We start from the raw sequence: 19,348 nt of genomic DNA, 5'->3' as shown, positions 1-19,348 counted from the left end.
TACTGAGAACTTTATCTTTTTGTGTGTGTACTATTTTAACCTGGTAGAACAGCTTTTAAAAAAACCTTTATAGTAAATTTAAAGTAGTCTTTTTTTTAATCTGAAGGGGAGAGGAAAACTAGTCCTTAAAGCTTATGGGGACAAGGCAGAGCCTTAGGAAAGAGTATTGTGTGTTACAATAACTTGTAGTATTGCTGTGTATCCTTCATAGTTTCTCTGACCTTCTTACCTGTGACATTGAGGATTTTATCCATTAGGTTCCTAAAATAAGTCCTCTATGGGAGTGGGACAACAGGGAAGATTTGCCAGATTTTTAAAAAATTGTAAAAAACACATAACATTAAATTTACCATCTTAACAATTTTTAAGTGTACAGTTCAGTAATGTTAAGTGTATTCACATTGTTGTGTAACACATCTCTAGAATTTTTCATCTTGCAAAATTGAAACTCTTTACCTTTTAAATACCAACTTCCCTTTTCATCTCTCCCCCATTTGGCAACTACCTTTTTTCTTGCTGTTTGTATGATTTTGACTACTTTAGGTACTTCATATTCATGGAATCATAGCTGTCTTGTGACTCGTTTATTTCACTTAACATAATGTCCTTGAGGTTCATCAGTGTTGTAGTGTGTGACAGGATTTCACATGCTACATACACATACTATGTATATACAATAGAATATTTCACATATAATAGCATATGTAGCTGAGCGTGGTGGCTCACGCCTGTAATCCCAGCACTTTGGGTGGGCGGATCACGCCAAGGTGGGCGGATCACCTGAGGTCAGGAGTTTGAGACCAGCCTGACCAACATGGTGAAACTCGGTCTCTACTAAAAATACAGAAATTAGCTGGGTGTGGTGTTGCATGCCTGTAATCCCAGCTACTCAGGTGGCTGAGTCAGGAGAATAGTTTGAACCTGGGAAGGTAGAGGTTGTAGTGAGCTGAGATCACGCCACTGCACTCCAGCCTGGGCGACGTGACACTCTGTCTCAAACAAAGAAAAAATAGTCTATGTATGTACTAAAGTTTCTTTATCCTTCCTAGATTTTTAAACTCACTTTGATTTGATTTAATTAAACTGAAACTAATTAAAATTGCATATATTTATATACAGGGAAGCTAACTTACAGCTGCTGTTCCTATGAATGAACTGGCCCTGGTAGGGAGTTGATCTTTAGCAATATCTGCAATATGGTTTTGCACAGTTTTCATCTTACATCCTGGCTCCATCCATTTTCAACTGTGTGACTTCAGGCAAACTACGTAACCTCTTTGTTTTCTCATCTAGAAAGGAGGGGAAAATAATATTAAACTCAGCGTAGTTGGGAGCATGACATGAGTTAATACATGTAAGCACTTAGAATAGTGCTCTACAAGTAGTAAATCCTTATCTTATGTGTTTAGCCATCATATTCATCATTGAAGAGAGTAGGAGTCCCCTTAACAGGGGCTTAACTAGTACTTCAGATTTAATAAGGTGAAGTGAATATCTCGCTAGTCAGTGTACTAATTACAGGTCACATCATCTTTTTCTCACATATTTGTGGTAAGACTATAAAATGAGATCTTCTGTAATACATATTAGAAAATCAGTCATTTCTGGTTATGTTCATATGTATGTGTATATAAAATAATTTGGAAAACTGCTATAAAAATGAAAGGTTAATAAAAGATTAATTTCAAATGAGAGGAAAGGAGCACCTTATAGAAGAGTAATGATCCAAATCTAAGGAGATGGCATCTGGGGGAAGAGATTGCTTGATGTTAAAGCAGAGATGGTGATTAACCATCCATCTATATTTTTAAAATTATTATTATATTTGGTAAGGGGATAACATTTAGTTTTAAAAACCTAACCCCTAAAGTGTTAACTTCTTTTAGCATTAGTGAAGTTATATTTTTAGGAACTCATATCTATAATTTAGAACTATCCCCTTAGAAGAAAAGTTGAAAAAAAACTTGGTACCTCTGAAATATCCATAGGAATCTGAGGAATAATGAAACTTTATAATACATGAGATATTGTAGGATTATCCGGTGGTTCTGTTAGATGATTTTTATGGCAGGTGAAGCTGATTAAAGGGAAAATGTAAATAAAATAAACTTTTAGAATCAAATGAAGTAATTTGATTCTAAATCAAATTTGATTTAGAATCAAATTACTTCAGTGCTTAAAAAAGTTGAAGGCAGAGAATATGAAAGACTTTGATAAGAACAACAAAATCTTAATGGCACACTATTGATAAAAGATAATGTCTCATTTTATCAACCATACTGTAATTCATATTTATCTAATGTTAGCTATTTAAATTAAGTATGCGTGTTCCAGACTTGATAAGTTGGTTAAGAATTTATCTTAAATGTTCTATTAGCTCTATTGATAAATAATTAGCAGTTAATTTTAGGAAGAGGTATTTAAGATTTTCTTGTAATATTTTTAATAGAAATCTAGGCATGCCCTGAGTTATTGATACTTAACTAATATTGAAAATTAGCCTTATCTTTGTAACCATATTGTGTGTGTGGGTGTATGTCTGTATTTCATTATTTAAATTTTCTGTTTTTTTTCTCTTCAATTCTTGCCCAGGTATGCAGAATTTTTTTTTCTTTTGTACATACCCCTTTTGCAAGCTTGTTTTATTGGTAGGCCTTGAAAACAGCCATAATCACAGGACAGAGATACTGTCAGTGCAATACCTCGTCAAATGAAAAGGAAACTTAAACATTTTGAGGTGGAGAATAGACATAATAAAAAAAACAGTGCTGTTTATAAAGTTCTTAAATGTGTTATACACATTTCCTTGAATTTCTGTTTTCATTGCTTAAATTTTTTGCATACTTTTCCTCAAATATTAATCAAATTTAAGTCAGCACATTCATTTCTTTATACTGCTAGCATGCACTATTGCTACAGAATATAAAGGCTGATTTACAAATACTTCAGGTACCCTTATGTGTCAAATCTACCCTTGTGGGCTAACCTAGGAACTGTACTGCCAATTTTATAATGCTTGCTTTTATAGCAAAACCCTTGGAAAGAGTTAACCTGTACTTGTTTACAATTCATCTCCTTCCACTCTCTGGAGTCTATACTAGGCAGGGTTTTGTGCTCACAGTTCTTGTCAAGATCACCAGTGACTACCACAATATTATATCCAAGGATCATTTCTTAGTCTTTATTTTACTTGACTTTTTAAGTATTTGACACAGTTAAGTTCTTCCCGAAATGATTTCTTCAGTTTGGTTTCTGGACACCAGTTTCCTCATATCTCACTGTCACTCTCAGTCCCCTTTGCTGGTTCTTTTTAATCTCTGCTTGTTAATTTTGGAGTGCTGCAGGGTTTCCTCCTGTCTACATTATATTCCAGATGACTCTCAATGCCTAATGTATATGCTGATATTGGCAGGCCAGATTTCTACCTGAACTCCAAACCCATTGACTGTCTGATGAACACCTTCATCTGGATATTCAATAGGCATTCAGAACTTTCATATTTCAAAATAGGACCCTGACTGGCACCCCTCCCCTGCAATCTTTTCTACCTTCAGTTTACCATATCTCAGTTAATGGCAACTCCATCTTTCTAGTTGCTCAGGATTTAAAAAAAAAACAAAAAAAAACGTTGGGAGTGTTTTTAACTTCTTTTTGTTCTTGCTCCTCACATGATAACCTGTTATCAATCTGTTAGCAGATGTCTTTGGCTCTACTTTAAACATATTTTCTGACTGAACAATTATACCCCTCCTCATCAATACCTTAGCTTCAGACCACTATCATCTCTTTTTAAGACTGTGTCAGGCCATTCCTGTATTACTATATAGAAATATCTGGGACTGGGTAATTTGTAAGAGGTTTAATTGACTCAGTTCTGCAGGCTGTACCGGAAGCATAGTGCTGGCATCTGGGTCTGGGAAGGCCTCAAGAAGCTTTTACTCATGGCAGAAGGCAAAGGGGGAATGGGCACATCACATGGTAGAAGTAGAGGGAGGTGAGAGACAGAGAAAGAGTAGGAGGGAAGGTGCCACACACTTAAACCAGATCTCTTAACTATTGCTAGGACAGTGCCAAGACAGTGGTGCTAAATCATTTATGAGAAATCCGCCCCCATGATCCAGTCACCTCCTACCAGCCTCCACCTCTACCTCTGGGGATTGCATTTCAACATAAGATTTGGATTGGGACAAATATCTAAACTGTGTCAGGGTCTTTCTTTGTTGCCCAGGCTGGAGGGCAGTGATGTGATCATGGCTCACTGCAACCTGAACCTCCTGGGCTCAAGTGATTCTCCCACTTCAGTCTCCTGAGTAGCTGGGACCACAAGGCATGTGCCACCATGTCTGCCTGGCCTGTTTGTTTGTTTGTTTGTTTTTGGATAGTGACGGGACCTCTCTCTGTTGGCTCAGGCTGGTCTTGAACTCCTAGGTTCAATCGTTTCTCCCGCTTCGGTCTCCCAAAGTGCTGATATTACAGGCATGAGCCACCCTGCCCAGTCAGCATGAACTTTTAACTTGCTAACTGCCTTATCCTTTAGAACCTAGAACAGTGACTGGCACATCGTAGCCATACACATAGTTGTTGAGTGAATAAAATTATATTCTAAATTTCATATTATGAATTTAATTTGTGGGACACACTCATTTTAAGTTTATTATTTGTGTAAAAATGGGGGAAGGTTTAGTCAACTATGTGGGAACTAGAGGTAAAGCAAAAAAATTGTCTTTAACAGTTCCTAACTAATCACCTATAAATTACGTTAAAATATTTAATTTATAATAATCTTTATATTGAAGTATAATATGCATTCAGAAAATGTACAGATCAAATGTATATAACTTGATGAAATTTTACAAAATGAACACATAGGAAAACTACCACCCAGATCAAGAAATAGGATATTACCAGCAACCCTGAAATCTCCCTGTACTCAGTCATATATGTCCCTCAAAAGTAGGCAGTCACCACTCTTCTATCCCCATGGAGCACCTACTCCGTTCACATTTAAATAATTATTTTTAAACTGGGCTCAGTGGCTCATGCCTGTAATCCCAGCACTTTGGGAGGCTGAGGTGGGTGGATCACTTGAGGTCAGGAGTTCGAGACCAGCCTGGCCAACATGGTGAAACCCTGTCTCTACTAAAAATACAAAAATTAGGCGGGCATGGTGGCGGGCACCTGTAATCCCAGCTACTCGGGAGGCTGAGGCAGGAGAATCACTTGAATCCGGGAGGCAGAGGTTGCAGTGAGCCGAGGTCACGCCACCACAGAGCAAGACTCCGCTTAAAAATAAATAAATAAATAAATAAATAAATTTTTAAAGAGCAGTTGAGATGCTTAGTAAAAATGAAAGGAAGTATAGAGACATACCTTACCCCCTGCCCCTGCACATGCATACCCTTCCCTATGTCAACATCACCCATCATTCAGAGTGGTTCATTTGTTAACAGTTGATGAATTTGCTTGATGTATTATCACCCAAAGTCCATACTCTACATTAGGGTTCTCTCTTCGTGTTTATACATTCTGTAAGTTTGAACAAATGTATGCCATGCATCCACCTATATTACATCATACATAGTATTTTCAGTACTCTGAAATGAAAATACGTCTGTGCTGTGCCTATTCATCCCTCCCTCCCCTTTAATTCCTGGCAACCACTGATCTTTTTTAATGTCTTCATAGTTTTGCCTTTTCCAACGTGTCATATGGTTGGAATCATTGCCAATTGTTATGAATCTTATATAAATGAAAATTTCTTTATATAAATATCATACACGATCCCATTCCCTGTATATAAAGGGAATACATAGGGGGTGCGGGGGGGCTTCTTTTTGTTGGAAATTGCTTTGAGAGATTCATTTCTGTTGCATGTAAGTTGTTGTTAATGTTCATTGTTTTAACATGTTCCATTGTATGAACAAATATGATTTGTTTTTCCATTCCAATACTAGGGGATATGTGAGTTTTTCTAGTTTAGGGTGATTACAAATAACATTGCTGTAAATTTTGTACTTGTATTTTGGTGTTAAGTGTATGCATTTCTGTAGGTTGTGTACCTAGGGGGAAATTGTTTGAGCTATAGCGTATATATAGGTTCACTTTTAGAAGATATAGATGAAAGAGTTTCCAAAGTGGTTGTACTGATCTACACGCCTACGATCACTGTGGGAGTTTCAGTTGTTCCACTTCTTTGCCAACAGTCTGTACGGTCTGTTTTAAAATTTCTCGTCATTTCTGTGGGTGTGTAATGATATCTCATTGTGAATTAAATTTTTATTTCCCTGATATTTAACAATGTTGAATACCTTTTCTTACTTTTATGGGTCATTTTGATGGATTATTACTTTCGTTTCTCGTGAGCCTTATAAATAGTGGATTTCTAAGAATAACTAGCCACCATGTAGGACACTAATACAGCACAGTAAAAAAAAAAAAGTGTTTTCCTGTCATCTATACTGGGATACCAAGGAAGATGTAAACTTAAGTGCCTGGTACTGAAGACTTATTTTTAAGGTATCTGTATTAAGTTGGTATGCAAAGGAGAATTATTTAGGGCTTACTACATTAATTGATTTTATGGTGAGAATTTGAAAGTATACCCAGATGTGTATGAATGAGTGCAGTGATTAGAAATTGGGTATAACACTTTTTGGGCAATTAATTGTCTTTAGTGAGCACTTTGTGGTCTCATCTATATGAACTGACTTAATCTTGTAACATCTCTTTATGTATTATTTGCACATAAAAGGCATAGAAAAGTAGAGGAGAAAGTTTTTCCAGGTAGATTATTACCTATATTGGAAGTTCCTTCTTACAGAAGACTTGTTCATTTAGGGAGATTGTATTTTCCGAGAACTTTGAGTGAAGCATTTATTATCTAAAGGGACATATGAACTAATTAATGTTATTAATTCTACTATAAGCATTTATACAGGAGATTACTCTCCAACTAGTCTTGAAGAATAGATAGAGGTGAGTTAGATGAGGAACAAAATAACTGGAAAACAGTCTAGGCACGAGAAGTAGTGTATGCAAGGTTGTAACACTGGGAGAAGACATGTAATTTCATGCTGTCTTTTTGGGCCATTTGGTTGTTTCTCATCTGTATTTGTTTTTTTTTTTCCCTTTAGATATTAGGATCAAGGAAGAAGAACCTGATCCTGAAGAGTGGCAGCTCAGTGGTGATTCTACCTTGAATACCAATGACCTAACACACTTAAGAGTACAGGTGGTAGATGAAGAAGGGGACCAACAACATCAAGAAGGAAAAAGACTTCGGAGGGTAGCTTGCACCTGTCCCAACTGTAAAGAAGGTGGTGGAAGGTATGCATACATGAAACACATATATATTTTTAAGAGTGCTAATATCATTCTGATTTTTGAAATACTGCATGCTATGTCATTTAATTATGAGAAATTATTACATGATCATTTTTGGTGTGTGTGTATGCGTGTGGCAGAAGTTAGAGAACAAAATATATGGAATTGGATTTTCAGTTCTCAATGTTTTTTAAACTAAAATTATTAGTTTGCTGTTTCAAAAATAGTACAGCAGATGCCATTTAACAGGCCCACACTGATCAGAAATTAGCCTGTTTGCAAACCAGCAATGGAATTTGCCTAAACATAGATAAAAAGTTGATTTTTTAGGTTGAGAATAGTAGTTACGTAAAAATTAAGTTCAGGAATGGCTGATAAGCATAAGTATTTCCATTTTCAATAGAAGTGAAAAATAAGCCTTAATAGATTGAATTTTTTTAAAAATGGGATTGTATTTCAGTTCAGTCTTTTTAAAGGTAAACATTAAGACAGAATAACATGACTGGAGTAAACTCAAAATGATCAGAAATTATGTTAAATATGGATGTACTGAGCTTAATAATGAAGAGATTGAGACTCAGATCATATTTTTTTAAAAAAAAAAAACAAGATCCAGACTGATGTTAATTATAAAGAACACCTCAAATAATTGGCACAGGAATATTGAAGATGAGGGATGGAAAAAGATTTATTAGGCAAGTATTAACAAAAAGAAAACTTGGATAGCAGTGTTAATATATCACACGAGACGGGATTGAGGTGAAAGCCCCAAATAAGACAGAGATGTATTTCTTGTTAATAATATTAAATTTCCACCAAGAAGATTTAATAGTCACGGTCCCTTTTTTGTGCAGCTTTGAAATATATAGAGCAAAAACGGATAGAACTCTAAAGCCATACTTAACCAAATCCCTTGTCATGGTGAAAATTAACATACCTTTCTTAGAAATGCACTGTTTAAGTAGATAAAATGTACTTTTAATAGAGTTAACAAACTTGATCTAATAGAGCTTTTCTATCTGCCTTTGAGTTGCACATTGGCCAGCCCTTTCCAGTAATAATAATTGTTAACAACTGGTAACATTGAGAGTTTACCGTATTCCCAGTGGTGTTAGAAGTGAGACATAGAGAGGTTGAGTGACTCCTAAGAGCACACACAACAGGGATTCGGACCCAGTTTTACTCCAGAGCCTTAACCATTAAACTATACTGCCTCCCAAGTGACTCTCCTTCTACATCTGATCCTTAGGTATTCATGTTTATTGTAATTAGTTTAAAATTTTGTTTTTTGACATATTTTGGTCAATTAAAATTGTGAATTCTAACTAGGCAGTAACTTTTCTGAAACTCATTTTAGAGGGGCTTTTAAGATAAATTATTCACAAAAGTCAAATCTAACGGAGGCCTGGCCTTTGTTTCACTTACTCTTTATTTTAAAATGAAAATGTTTTAATTAGTTTATGTTTATTAAACTAAAACATGCTCATAAAAATGTAGACACATAGGACATTTAAAAACACCAAAATCCCACCCCACTTCAAGTTAAGCTAGTAACGTGTTTGTATATGTCCTTTAAGATGTTACATGTATTTTAAAGTAGAATCATCTTATTCTCACTGTTTTATATGTCTGTTCTTGTTTTGAGAATTTTTGTGACCATATTTTCAAGTCTATATAGTCTGAATCATTTTTATGGCTGTATAGTATTCTGTTGTATTCTATTGTATGGATGTAGAGTGATTTAACATCTTTTGTTGGGAATTTATTGTCATAATCTTACACGTATGTCTTTGCACATTTGTCTGATTATTTTATTTGTATAAGTTGGCAGAAGTGAAATTGCTGGGTTAAAGGGAATTGTCTGCTAGAAAGGCTAGTTTATACTCTAACCAGCAGTGTGTGAGAGTATCTAGTTTCCCACACCTTTGCCAACAATGAATTTTACAATTATTTTTAACCTTTGAAAGTCTGACGGATGAAAAATACCATAATATTGTCTTAGTATATTTTTAAATTACTTGGTGAGGTTGAGCATTTTTGGGGATGTTATTTTGCCATTTTAAAATTTATTTTTTGAATTGTTTCTTTCTTTTTTTTGTAAATCTGTTAATTTATGTAACTCTGTCACGTGCAAATGTTTTTTCCCAGTTTTACATTGCCTTTGTCAGTGGTTTATAGAATGCATTGTTATTACACAAGTAAAGAAACAGTTCCATCACTTACACCTTGCAAACATTTTAAGCACAAAAAATTAAAGTTGGTCAGCCTTTCCTTTATTAGATGCCTTGTTACCATGCTATTACAAGTTTTCCATATTCTGAGAATTATAAAAATGTTCATTTATATTTTTTCTAGAACTTTTGTGACTTCATTCTTTAATAGCTCACTTATTCTAAGCAAGAAAAATTGAGATTCCTAAGAAAAGAAACTATATTGTTTCTTAGAGCTTGTTTGAACAAAATTCCAGCAGTATATGTGTGATAGACACACTTGTATAAATGACAATTGTACCTAATTGATAGAAGCATAACATAGGTAGTAAATCCAAACTATTCTAAAGTATTCTGCAAGTTGATACAGATAGTAATTAAAAAAATTTTTTAGAATATTTGTCTTTTTTGCAACCATTATTTGTTTAAAGAATATGGGCAAGATGGCATTTTTAGAGAACTGATTTTATTCATCTTTAGAGAAGTAAATTTTATTTGTTTACCTTTTAAAGTAAGGCGTAAAATATAAAATATTTAAAAGTTGTAATTATTTAGGAAATATTTATTGAGCAGAACCAGCTTTCAGAGACTGTTTAAACTAGTGAGAGATAACCTAGTGAGAGACAAATAATTGTAAGTAAAATACATTCTAGAGGCATGATTGTTATATAGGTTTTGTATGGATTAAACATCAGTCCATATTTTTAAAATTGTGCACAATCTGTTTTCTTTGTCAGCATTTCAGTTTATGTCCTGTTTTTCCCACCCTGAGCAGAAGAGAGTGTATTTACTTAACTTTTCTTAACTCCTCTACCCACAGTTTAGCTTCCACTCTATCTTAGCATTATTAAATTATTGGGAACAAGTTTAGACACTCCAGAATAAAAACGTAAAATTATTAGTTTTTCCTATATTATAGGCATTAGTGGTGTGGATATTAATCAAGAAGAAAACTTTAAATCTTTTCTTACCTGAACTTTGTTGAGAAATTCACTTCAGTTCTCTCCCTTCAAGCCTTGGTATGACATGCCGTAAATCCACATCTACCATATCTATATCTTACTTTGAATGAAATTTTCTTTTTAAATAGAATTTTGGGCCTGGATGTTGAGCTTTTTCCTTAAATATGTGTGCAACCCCACCCCTATGTTTTTTTCTTTCTTAGATGCCTGTCCCATTTTCAAATAATATTTCTTATTTCCTAATAATTCAGTTAAAAATACCTTCCCTAGCTTCTCGCTTCTTTGAGAACCCAGATCTGTTGCTGTTAATTTGTTAGTCTTGTGCTTTGTTAGTGTTCCCATGCTAAATTTTGCTAAGTTTGTGAAATGCACTTTTGAGTTTGTAAAAGCGCGTTGATTATTGACCTGAGTGGTAGGCTTAGAGGAGAGGCATGAAATAATGAGTACACGAGTGAACTGAATTGGGTTCTCTGTGAAATTGCTATGGTGAACACGATATGTAAAATTGGTTTGTACACCAGTAGCCACAAACATTGCTGTTTTTCTTAGGGATTTTTAAATAATAAATTTAAAAATCTAAATTAAATGGAATCAATATTGGCTTTGGTTAATAAGACTTTGGCATTGCAAGGGAGCCAGAAAAACCTGTTTCACTCAACTCAGCTCTTTGAAGAGAGTTGTAGAAATTGGGGGTGGACTGGAGCAGAAACTAGAATTGTGTTAGATTATGACATCCTTGCCCTTGAGACAACAGCATGACTCCTCCTTGTCTTTACTTATGCTATTCCTCTGCCTGGAATGCCTTCCCTCCTTTCTATCTAAATCCTACCCACCTCCTCCACGAAGCCTTCTCTAACTACTGGAGCCCACATTGATGTCTCCCTGTTCAGAACACCTATGGCATCTAACAGCCAGCACTGCACCGTTTAGCACTGTTTGTCCTATGGCAATTTCACATGCTACTGAGTGTGAGTACATTAAAATATAAATGTGGGGAAATATGCATTTTTCCAGTAAATTTGAAAAACGATAGGTGTATTGTATACAGGAGGATTTACAGGCTATAGAAAGTTTTACAGGATATGCCTAAACTGTGAGATTGGGGGAGGAGGGGAGTTGGGGAGGGGGCTAAATGTACTTTTTTAAAAAAACTCAGAAACATTGTAAAGTTTATACAAATTGTTTTGTCCAAAGTGTCATGTTTTTTAAAAACTAATTTATTTTTATTCAGTAACAAGCCTAATTTTTTTTTTTATTTTAAAAGGTTGAGAAATAACATTTTCTGTAGTGTTTAATACTATTCAAATGATCAATTCTGGGATCAAAAAAGTTTTCTTCTTGCTTAGGCTAAGATACCTCTGTTCACCCATCTAATCTCATATCTTCTAAACCCTGCTCTTGGTATCAAATACTGAAATGTAATAAATGTCCAATTTTGTGATGTGGAGAAAACTGTATTTTATTATATCTCTTGTGTCTAATTTTGGGTATCTTTTACATGGTTAATATGAAGGGAATTTTAAATGTAAAGATAATTTTGATTTGTATTTATCTCATCTAATGCTAAGGGAGTTCAGACCATTGCTTTAGCTAGATTTAAAAAAAAAGCTTTCTCCAAGTCAGTGTATATTCAGAGTGTGGCCACACAAATATGAATACATATTCTTAAATCATATTAAAGTCTGCTAAAGCTGCCTATATCTTTTAATTGTACCTGTGATCAGTTACGTATTCATTCTTTGGTTTAAATATATTTTTGATTATCTGACGACTTTTGAATACAGACCACATTTAGTTTCCTATATAATTAAGTGGATCAGGCTTATGCGTAGAATTTGTGAATGGTTCTGATAGAAGAATAAATAGCTTTATTGTACATTCTTTACATATGAAATGTCCTTTTAATTACATAATTCTTGAGCATATTTACATTTGGACAACAATCACATTAATTCTGGAGTAAGGTTAATATATAAAATGTATATGCTTGAAATACATAAATTTTCATTTAAACTGATTTTAAATGGTTTTGGTTTCTGATTGACTTTGTAATGATAATGTCTTCTATTTAAAATTCAACATGGGGATATATGATATAAATGGTAATGTCCATTTGAATATTTTCATATAAGTATATATTATTCTGTGTGTGTTTTTTAGAGGTACCAATCTTGGGAAAAAGAAGCAACACATTTGTCATATACCAGGATGTGGTAAAGTCTATGGGAAGACCTCACATCTGAGAGCTCATCTGCGTTGGCATTCTGGAGAACGCCCTTTTGTTTGTAACTGGATGTACTGTGGTAAAAGATTTACTCGAAGTGATGAATTACAGAGGCACAGAAGAACACATACAGGTTACTAATACTTACTTTTAACAGACAAAAATGAATTATAGGGCTACATAACTGCCTTGACTTCTTTTTTATTAGCATTCCTTACTGAACTGAATCTTTAAAATACAATGAATTACATCCAATTTTTACCTTTAGTAACACCATCTTAATAACACAAATTCCAAAGAACAAGTCAGTCTGGCTTATCTTCTAAAATAAAGTTATATTTAAGTAGACTTTGGGTGGCTTTTGTTGACATTATTGAATGCTTTAAACCACATTTATACTATTTTTATTCTGTTAACATTTTTAATTAGTTGTCAGCTTTTACTCTTGATCTATCCTATTTTTTTTCTTTCCCCTTAACACTGTAACAAAAAATACTGTTTCTTCTGACATATTTGGGCATTTCACCTTTTGTTTTTAGTATCTCTGAGGTAAGGGAAAGGTATTTCACTGAGGAATAACCAAGGCAATGTTGATGTGAAGACTTTCTCTGATTATATTATTTTTACATAGTGTTGTGTGGTTGTTAAATGAAATGGACCTGTGACTGATCTACACTGAAACCTAACAGTATTAACTTAGAGATAGTTTTTTCCTACTACCATGTAAATGATTAAAGTGTTCATCAGTCTATGCTCAACACTGGAGAATTGAAAAATATGTATTTACAATCCCTAGAGAGCTTGGAAGAAGCATGGTAAAATGGAGAACAACATGGATTTTGAAGTCATCTGGATTCCAATCCAAGTTCCCTATTAGGTTAAGCGAATAAACTATCTCTGACATTGCTTCATATATCCTACTTTGGCCTTCAGTATTGTATAAAATTACCTATGAGGTCTGTAGTAGTATACAGATGCTCTAATTGTTTTAGTTCCTTTCTCTCATTGGGTAGGTAGACAGATGAGATTAACCTACATGAAACTGCAACAGACAATTAAGAAAGTAGATAAGGCTGCTGGGCATGCTGGCCCATGCCTGTAATCCCGGCACTTTGGGAGGCCAAGAAAGGCAGATTGCTTGAGCCTCAGGAGTTTGAGACCAGCCTGGGCAACATGGTGAAACCGTGTCTCTCCTAGAAAGACAAAAAATAGCCGGGCGGATGGTGTGTACCTGTAGTCCCAGCTGCTCAGGAGGCTGAGGTGGGAGGATTGCTTGAGCCCATGGGGCGGCGGTTGCAGTGAGCCAAGGTCATGCCACTGTACTGCAGCCTGGGTGACAAAGTGAGATCCTGTCTCAAAAAAAAAAAAAAGTAGAAAAAGATTTTGCGTTGCAGTCTGCTGTTGAAAAGGCTCAGAAACAGAGATAATTACTGCTTGGGATAGTAAAGTATGGGATAATAGACCTTACGATGGCCCTGTTAACAGAATTTTCCTCAGTAGGATTTTATCAGCAGGTTGTAAAAAGGAATAATATAAAAGGGAGAAAAAGGTCAATGATCAAATAAGTGTAGGAAATAGTGGGCCAAAGAGGGTATAAGTACCTTCAAGGCAGTACCTCTTCGGACCTTTAAATTAAATGCTAGATGGACAGCTTGCATCTATAAGTTAGTGATGTAATGTGTGTGTAGCCTTTCCTAACCTTGTGCCGTTTGCCATGGAGTACCTCTCAGGACTAATGTTACAAGAGAAACTGGGAAATACTTTAGTAGAAAAATGGTGGTATGTTAATAGAAGAAGTGAGAGACCTTTTTTTTTTGTAGCGGTGAATGAGGATGAGATTTTACAAAACATTTCTGTTAAGTAGGATTGAGGCACATTTTAAAGGTCCTTGTAAATTAGGCAGTGGAGCATCTAAACTGTTACATCATCTGCAAGTTACCCTTGCATTTCCATATCACTTAATATAATCTTGAAGTTTTCTGATGTAATAAAATTTGGTCTTTAAGGAAGATAGTCTGGAGAGAGAGAGAGACTAGGATGTGACTGAAGCATGAGGTCTGATAAAGACCTATGTAGAGTAGAGGTGCTAGAACAAAGGATACAGGCTAAGACATTTTTGAAGAAAGGAATTAAGAAAATATTTACTAGATTTATTGATTGATTTTTATTGATTTCTCTCTGAATTCCTTTTAGGTTGGCCTTTTGTCTTCTCTTTTGGTAATCTTGCAGAGTCGATCTTCAACATAATAGAAGTTCAGTCTGTCTTTTGTATTTAAACTTACTTTATTCATGCTGGGAAATAAATTTAGGCATCAGGATTTTAACAGCTTTAACATCTTGACATATTAGACTTGTTCTTGATTGTTGTAGCTGAAGTCAAGTCAGCTAGCCAGATTCATTTTTCTAAGGATTACTCATTCTTTTTGGATCTCAAGCTTGTGGTGTCATTTCTTTAATCTAGAAGTACCCTGTTGCTTTAATTCATATTTAAGAGTTGAAGGTTTAGTATCATGAACATGGCATGTTAGTATTTTAATTATAGCGTGAAAGAATATACTTTTATTTAGACTTTAAAGTGTGTTATAGATGCTTATTTTTTAGCTGGCATCTTAACACAGGTATTTCAAACAAACTCTTAGCGTAGTTGAGATATTAAAGTCTTATTTGAATATCCATCTATTATATAATACATGTTTGAAGATTGCTATTCATCAAAAAGTAAAGATGAAAGATTTAAGAAGAAATATTCTGTAAGAGAAATCTGGCAGGGGTAGCTTGTAAAATGAATACAATTTTAATAGACCCCTGCTCCCATCCTCACCTGTCAGCATTGACTTACTTTCTGTTTTGGGGGAGATGATTGAGCTATTAAAGTTGAATTTTTAAAACCAAGTAACTTAATTTTTTTCTTAACAGGTGAGAAGAAATTTGTTTGTCCAGAATGTTCAAAACGCTTTATGAGAAGTGACCACCTTGCCAAACATATTAAAACACACCAGAATAAAAAAGGTATTCACTCTAGCAGTACAGTGCTGGCATCTGTGGAAGCTGCGCGAGATGATACTTTGATTACTGCAGGAGGAACAACGCTTATCCTTGCAAATATTCAACAAGGTTCTGTTTCAGGGATAGGAACTGTTAATACTTCCGCTACCAGCAATCAAGATATCCTTACCAACACTGAAATACCTTTACAGCTTGTCACAGTTTCTGGAAATGAGACAATGGAGTAAATATTACACAAATACTTATTCATTGTGGTTATTTTTATACAGTAGTGAGAAGAATATTGTTCCTAAGTTCTTAGATATCTTTTTATTGATGTGCAAAAATTTTTGGATTGACAGTAACTTGGTTATACATGACACTGAAATGCCTTACTTTGTATGATATTCCATAGTATATTAAAAATGGTAAAATTGCATGGGTTTTGTAGGTACTTTTGGAATCTAGAAGAAATGAAATTTTACCAAGTTATATAAAGAGAAAATTGAATTTAACAATGCGAATGGTAGTCTAACCAAATGCATCAATCCTGTGTGGTTTAGTGTAAAAATGAGAACATGTTGGTATTTATCTATTGTAAGATAAAAAAGCTGGTGGGTGAAAGAAATCATGTTATGATAAAAAATTTTGTAATTTTCTTGATGACTGGAATTTTTATTATGCATAACTGACAAATCAAGTTTCCAAGCAAATGTTACATAGTGTAGGCTTTACTTAGCTTATCAATTTGTCATTTTGAAGCTAATTATTTTAATTAGGTTAACTATGTACAATATTTTAAGCATTACTCTTGTAAGATTTTGAAAACTACATTTTAACATGGAACTCTAGGGATAGTCACCTTTTAAATCCTGTTGAAAAGCCATGTTTAAGATTTAATTTGCCAAAATAATGTCTTGTTAATATTCTTTCAATAACGAAGTTGGGCAATATAACCAATGTTTAAAAAAGTTTAAAATGTATAAGTTGAGGCATTTGGGTGGTAAGAGAATGTTATAGTGAATTATCCCTTTTCTTGACTATTGGAGGACCAAAAAAATAAGGTGTATTGCGTCTTAGCAGTGATTTTTATCCAATCTTGTTTCCAAAAACCATGTCTCCCAGGGCCTTAAAAGCCATCATGTAAATTACCAGTAAAGTATAACATATGCAAACATAACAAAATCACTTCCATAGTGACGATACTCCAACCATATGGATATTAGTCATAGAAGAACTAGAGGTTTTATGATATTTTTTTAAGTCTTTTTTTTTTGTCTAGGTAGTCAGTCTGCACTTAAATATCAATCATTTTCCTTTTTTGCTTCTTCCCTTAAAATTTATATGTATCCAGTACATTTAATTGAGAAACGTATGTTTTTTATTATGCTGTATTTTCTTTTTATTTTTTAATTATTGTTTATATTTTCAATTCAAAAATGTACAAAATAAAGTTACATTGCTGGTCTTGTAAGAGCTATACAGTTTTCCTAAATGTATACCTGTAACTGCAGCAGTTCACCTATTTCAAAAATTTGGAATTCTGTTCATTTGTTATTCTTAAGACCACCTCAAATTTAAAGGCTACCTTATTGTACGTTTAAAGTGTATTATAACAGTGTGGTAGTTAATAAAACACTATTTTTTTTTCTTTTGAGTTTGTTGTATTCCTATGCATAAAAAATATTGCAGTGGTATGGGGTAAGAATTGGTGGTTTATTTTTCTTCAACTTGGCTTTTTATTTTTAGATTCTTGATTTTAGACACTGAATTGTAAACAGGCATTTATTTGAAGAAGAGATATATAGAGACACTGGTCATTTACTAATTTTTTACCTAGAGTAAATAAGAATGAGCTTATTAAATACAATTTTTGAAAAAAAGTCTTAGCCCTTAGCCCACATTGATTCATATCAGTTTTATCAGTACCATTTTGCAATTTTTTTGTTTTCCGTTTTAAAGCAATGCAGAATATTTTGATTTATCGAAAACCTGAATTTACATTAAGACTCCTGAAAACGATAAGACAAGCGTTGGTAACCATGGCAGGAGTTACTTGAAAAAGTTGCGTTTTGAATTTGCATGTGTTTCATCATGATAAAGGCAGAGTAGGAGGAAAGAGTATTAATGTGATTGTGTATTGTAGATGTTTTAAAGTAAAAATCAAGTTTCTTAACACATGTATACAGTGGGGGTAAAGATGTCCATTTTCTGTTTTCCAGGCCCAGTCTGACTCTGTCTGTAATACCTGATTGCATTGGAGAACTCTAGACACGCATAAACATGGACAGTTTTTCTAAATGTGAGACTTAAGCTTGTGATGTAAAATAGGAAGTTCTACTTGGAATAATATAAAGGAACCACTAGAATTGACAATTATTTTGAAGTTACAGGGATTAGATTTTGAATCTTAAAATCCTTTAGGTAATTTTTAGAATTTTAAAATTAAGATTAATGTGAAGAGAATTAAGTGAGCAGCAGGTGGTTCACTTGAGCAAACTGCCCATTAAGTCAGATTAAACCATTTGAATGATAGTAGAGATGTTTTAAGTAATACTGGATTTTTACACTAAGTTTATGGTGTACTTTGAATCGATAGGTGTCCATGCATATTTTATGAATTCGTGGAGAATGAATGCAATGAAGAAAATAAGTAGTCTTGAAAATTATTTAAATAAAGTTTTAGATTTTTTTAGTGCCCACTAGGAATATATTAGTGAACTTTGGAACTTTTACCAAAGTTATGTAACCTCAGTGTAGATAATTTTAAATATTTCTATTTTTATATTTTAAAATGTTGAATATACTCTGGAAACAACATTTGAAGATTTGCTCTGATGTCAACTTTTTCTGATTATAAAACCTATTAGTATTGTGTATGAGTATAATTCTCAGGGTAGGTATACTCTAATAGGTGTTTTGTCAATTGCTTTATTTTTGTAAAGGCTAGAGTTAGTGCATATTGAATATATTTATGTACAAATAATTCCTGTTGTAACATTTAGTGGACTCGATTGTCTGTATACCTCAAATTTTAATGTAAGAAAATATCACTTAAAGAGCATCTCATTTTCTATAGATTGAGGCTTAATTACTGAAAAGTGACTCAACCAAAAAGCACATAACCTTTTAAAGGAGCTACACCTACCGCAGAAAGTCAGATGCCCTGTAAATAACTTTGGTCTTTCAAAATATTGGCAATGCTTAAGATACTTAAAAATACACATACATATAAGCTGAAAGCATGTCAAGCCTATTTCATAGAAAATAGTTCTTAAACAGTATTGTTCATTAGAAATTGCTGGGGAGCATTTTAGAGATTCCATAGGCCTGGTAGCCACCTCAGCTTACTAAATCAACATCTTTGGAGATGGAGTGTATATGTGTTTTGAAACAGCTGCTCAAGTGGTTCTGTTAAACACTCCTGCGTTACAATCACTTAAAATAGGGCAAGCATCCCCTTAGGCTCTTAATTGTAGTTTAAATTCCAGTACTGCCTACTCAGACCTAAAAGTTTTGTTTTATGAAAAATTTGTATTGTGTTCAATATTGTTTGAAATTTGGGGTTGTTGCATAAATGATTATGGAATAACATTTGGTTTTAAAATATATAAACTGACATGCTACCTGTTACACAATTTGGT

The 19,348-nt window shown here is 33.9% G+C and overlaps 1 protein-coding gene across 2 annotated transcripts in view; it reads left to right on the top strand.

The window, feature by feature from the left end:
* The window catches only part of SP3 (Sp3 transcription factor), a 57,856-nt gene extending 40,495 nt beyond the window's left edge, over positions 1 to 17,361 (top strand). For both annotated transcript variants that reach the window (XM_031008737.2, XM_031008736.2), the window contains 3 exons: positions 7,134 to 7,326; positions 12,656 to 12,852; positions 15,636 to 17,361. In XM_031008737.2, the coding sequence (XP_030864597.2) occupies positions 7,134 to 7,326; positions 12,656 to 12,852; positions 15,636 to 15,952 (707 nt within the window). In that variant the 3' untranslated portion in view covers positions 15,953 to 17,361. The remainder of the gene's footprint in view (positions 1 to 7,133; positions 7,327 to 12,655; positions 12,853 to 15,635) is intronic.
* Positions 17,362 to 19,348: the final 1,987 nt, after the last annotated feature.

The sequence above is a fragment of the Gorilla gorilla genome, chromosome 11 (genome assembly GCF_029281585.2).
Source record: "Gorilla gorilla gorilla isolate KB3781 chromosome 11, NHGRI_mGorGor1-v2.1_pri, whole genome shotgun sequence".
Classification (NCBI taxonomy): Eukaryota; Metazoa; Chordata; class Mammalia; order Primates; family Hominidae; genus Gorilla; species Gorilla gorilla.
Note: the sequence above shows the minus strand (reverse complement) of the source record. Positions and strands in the feature narration are given on the sequence as shown.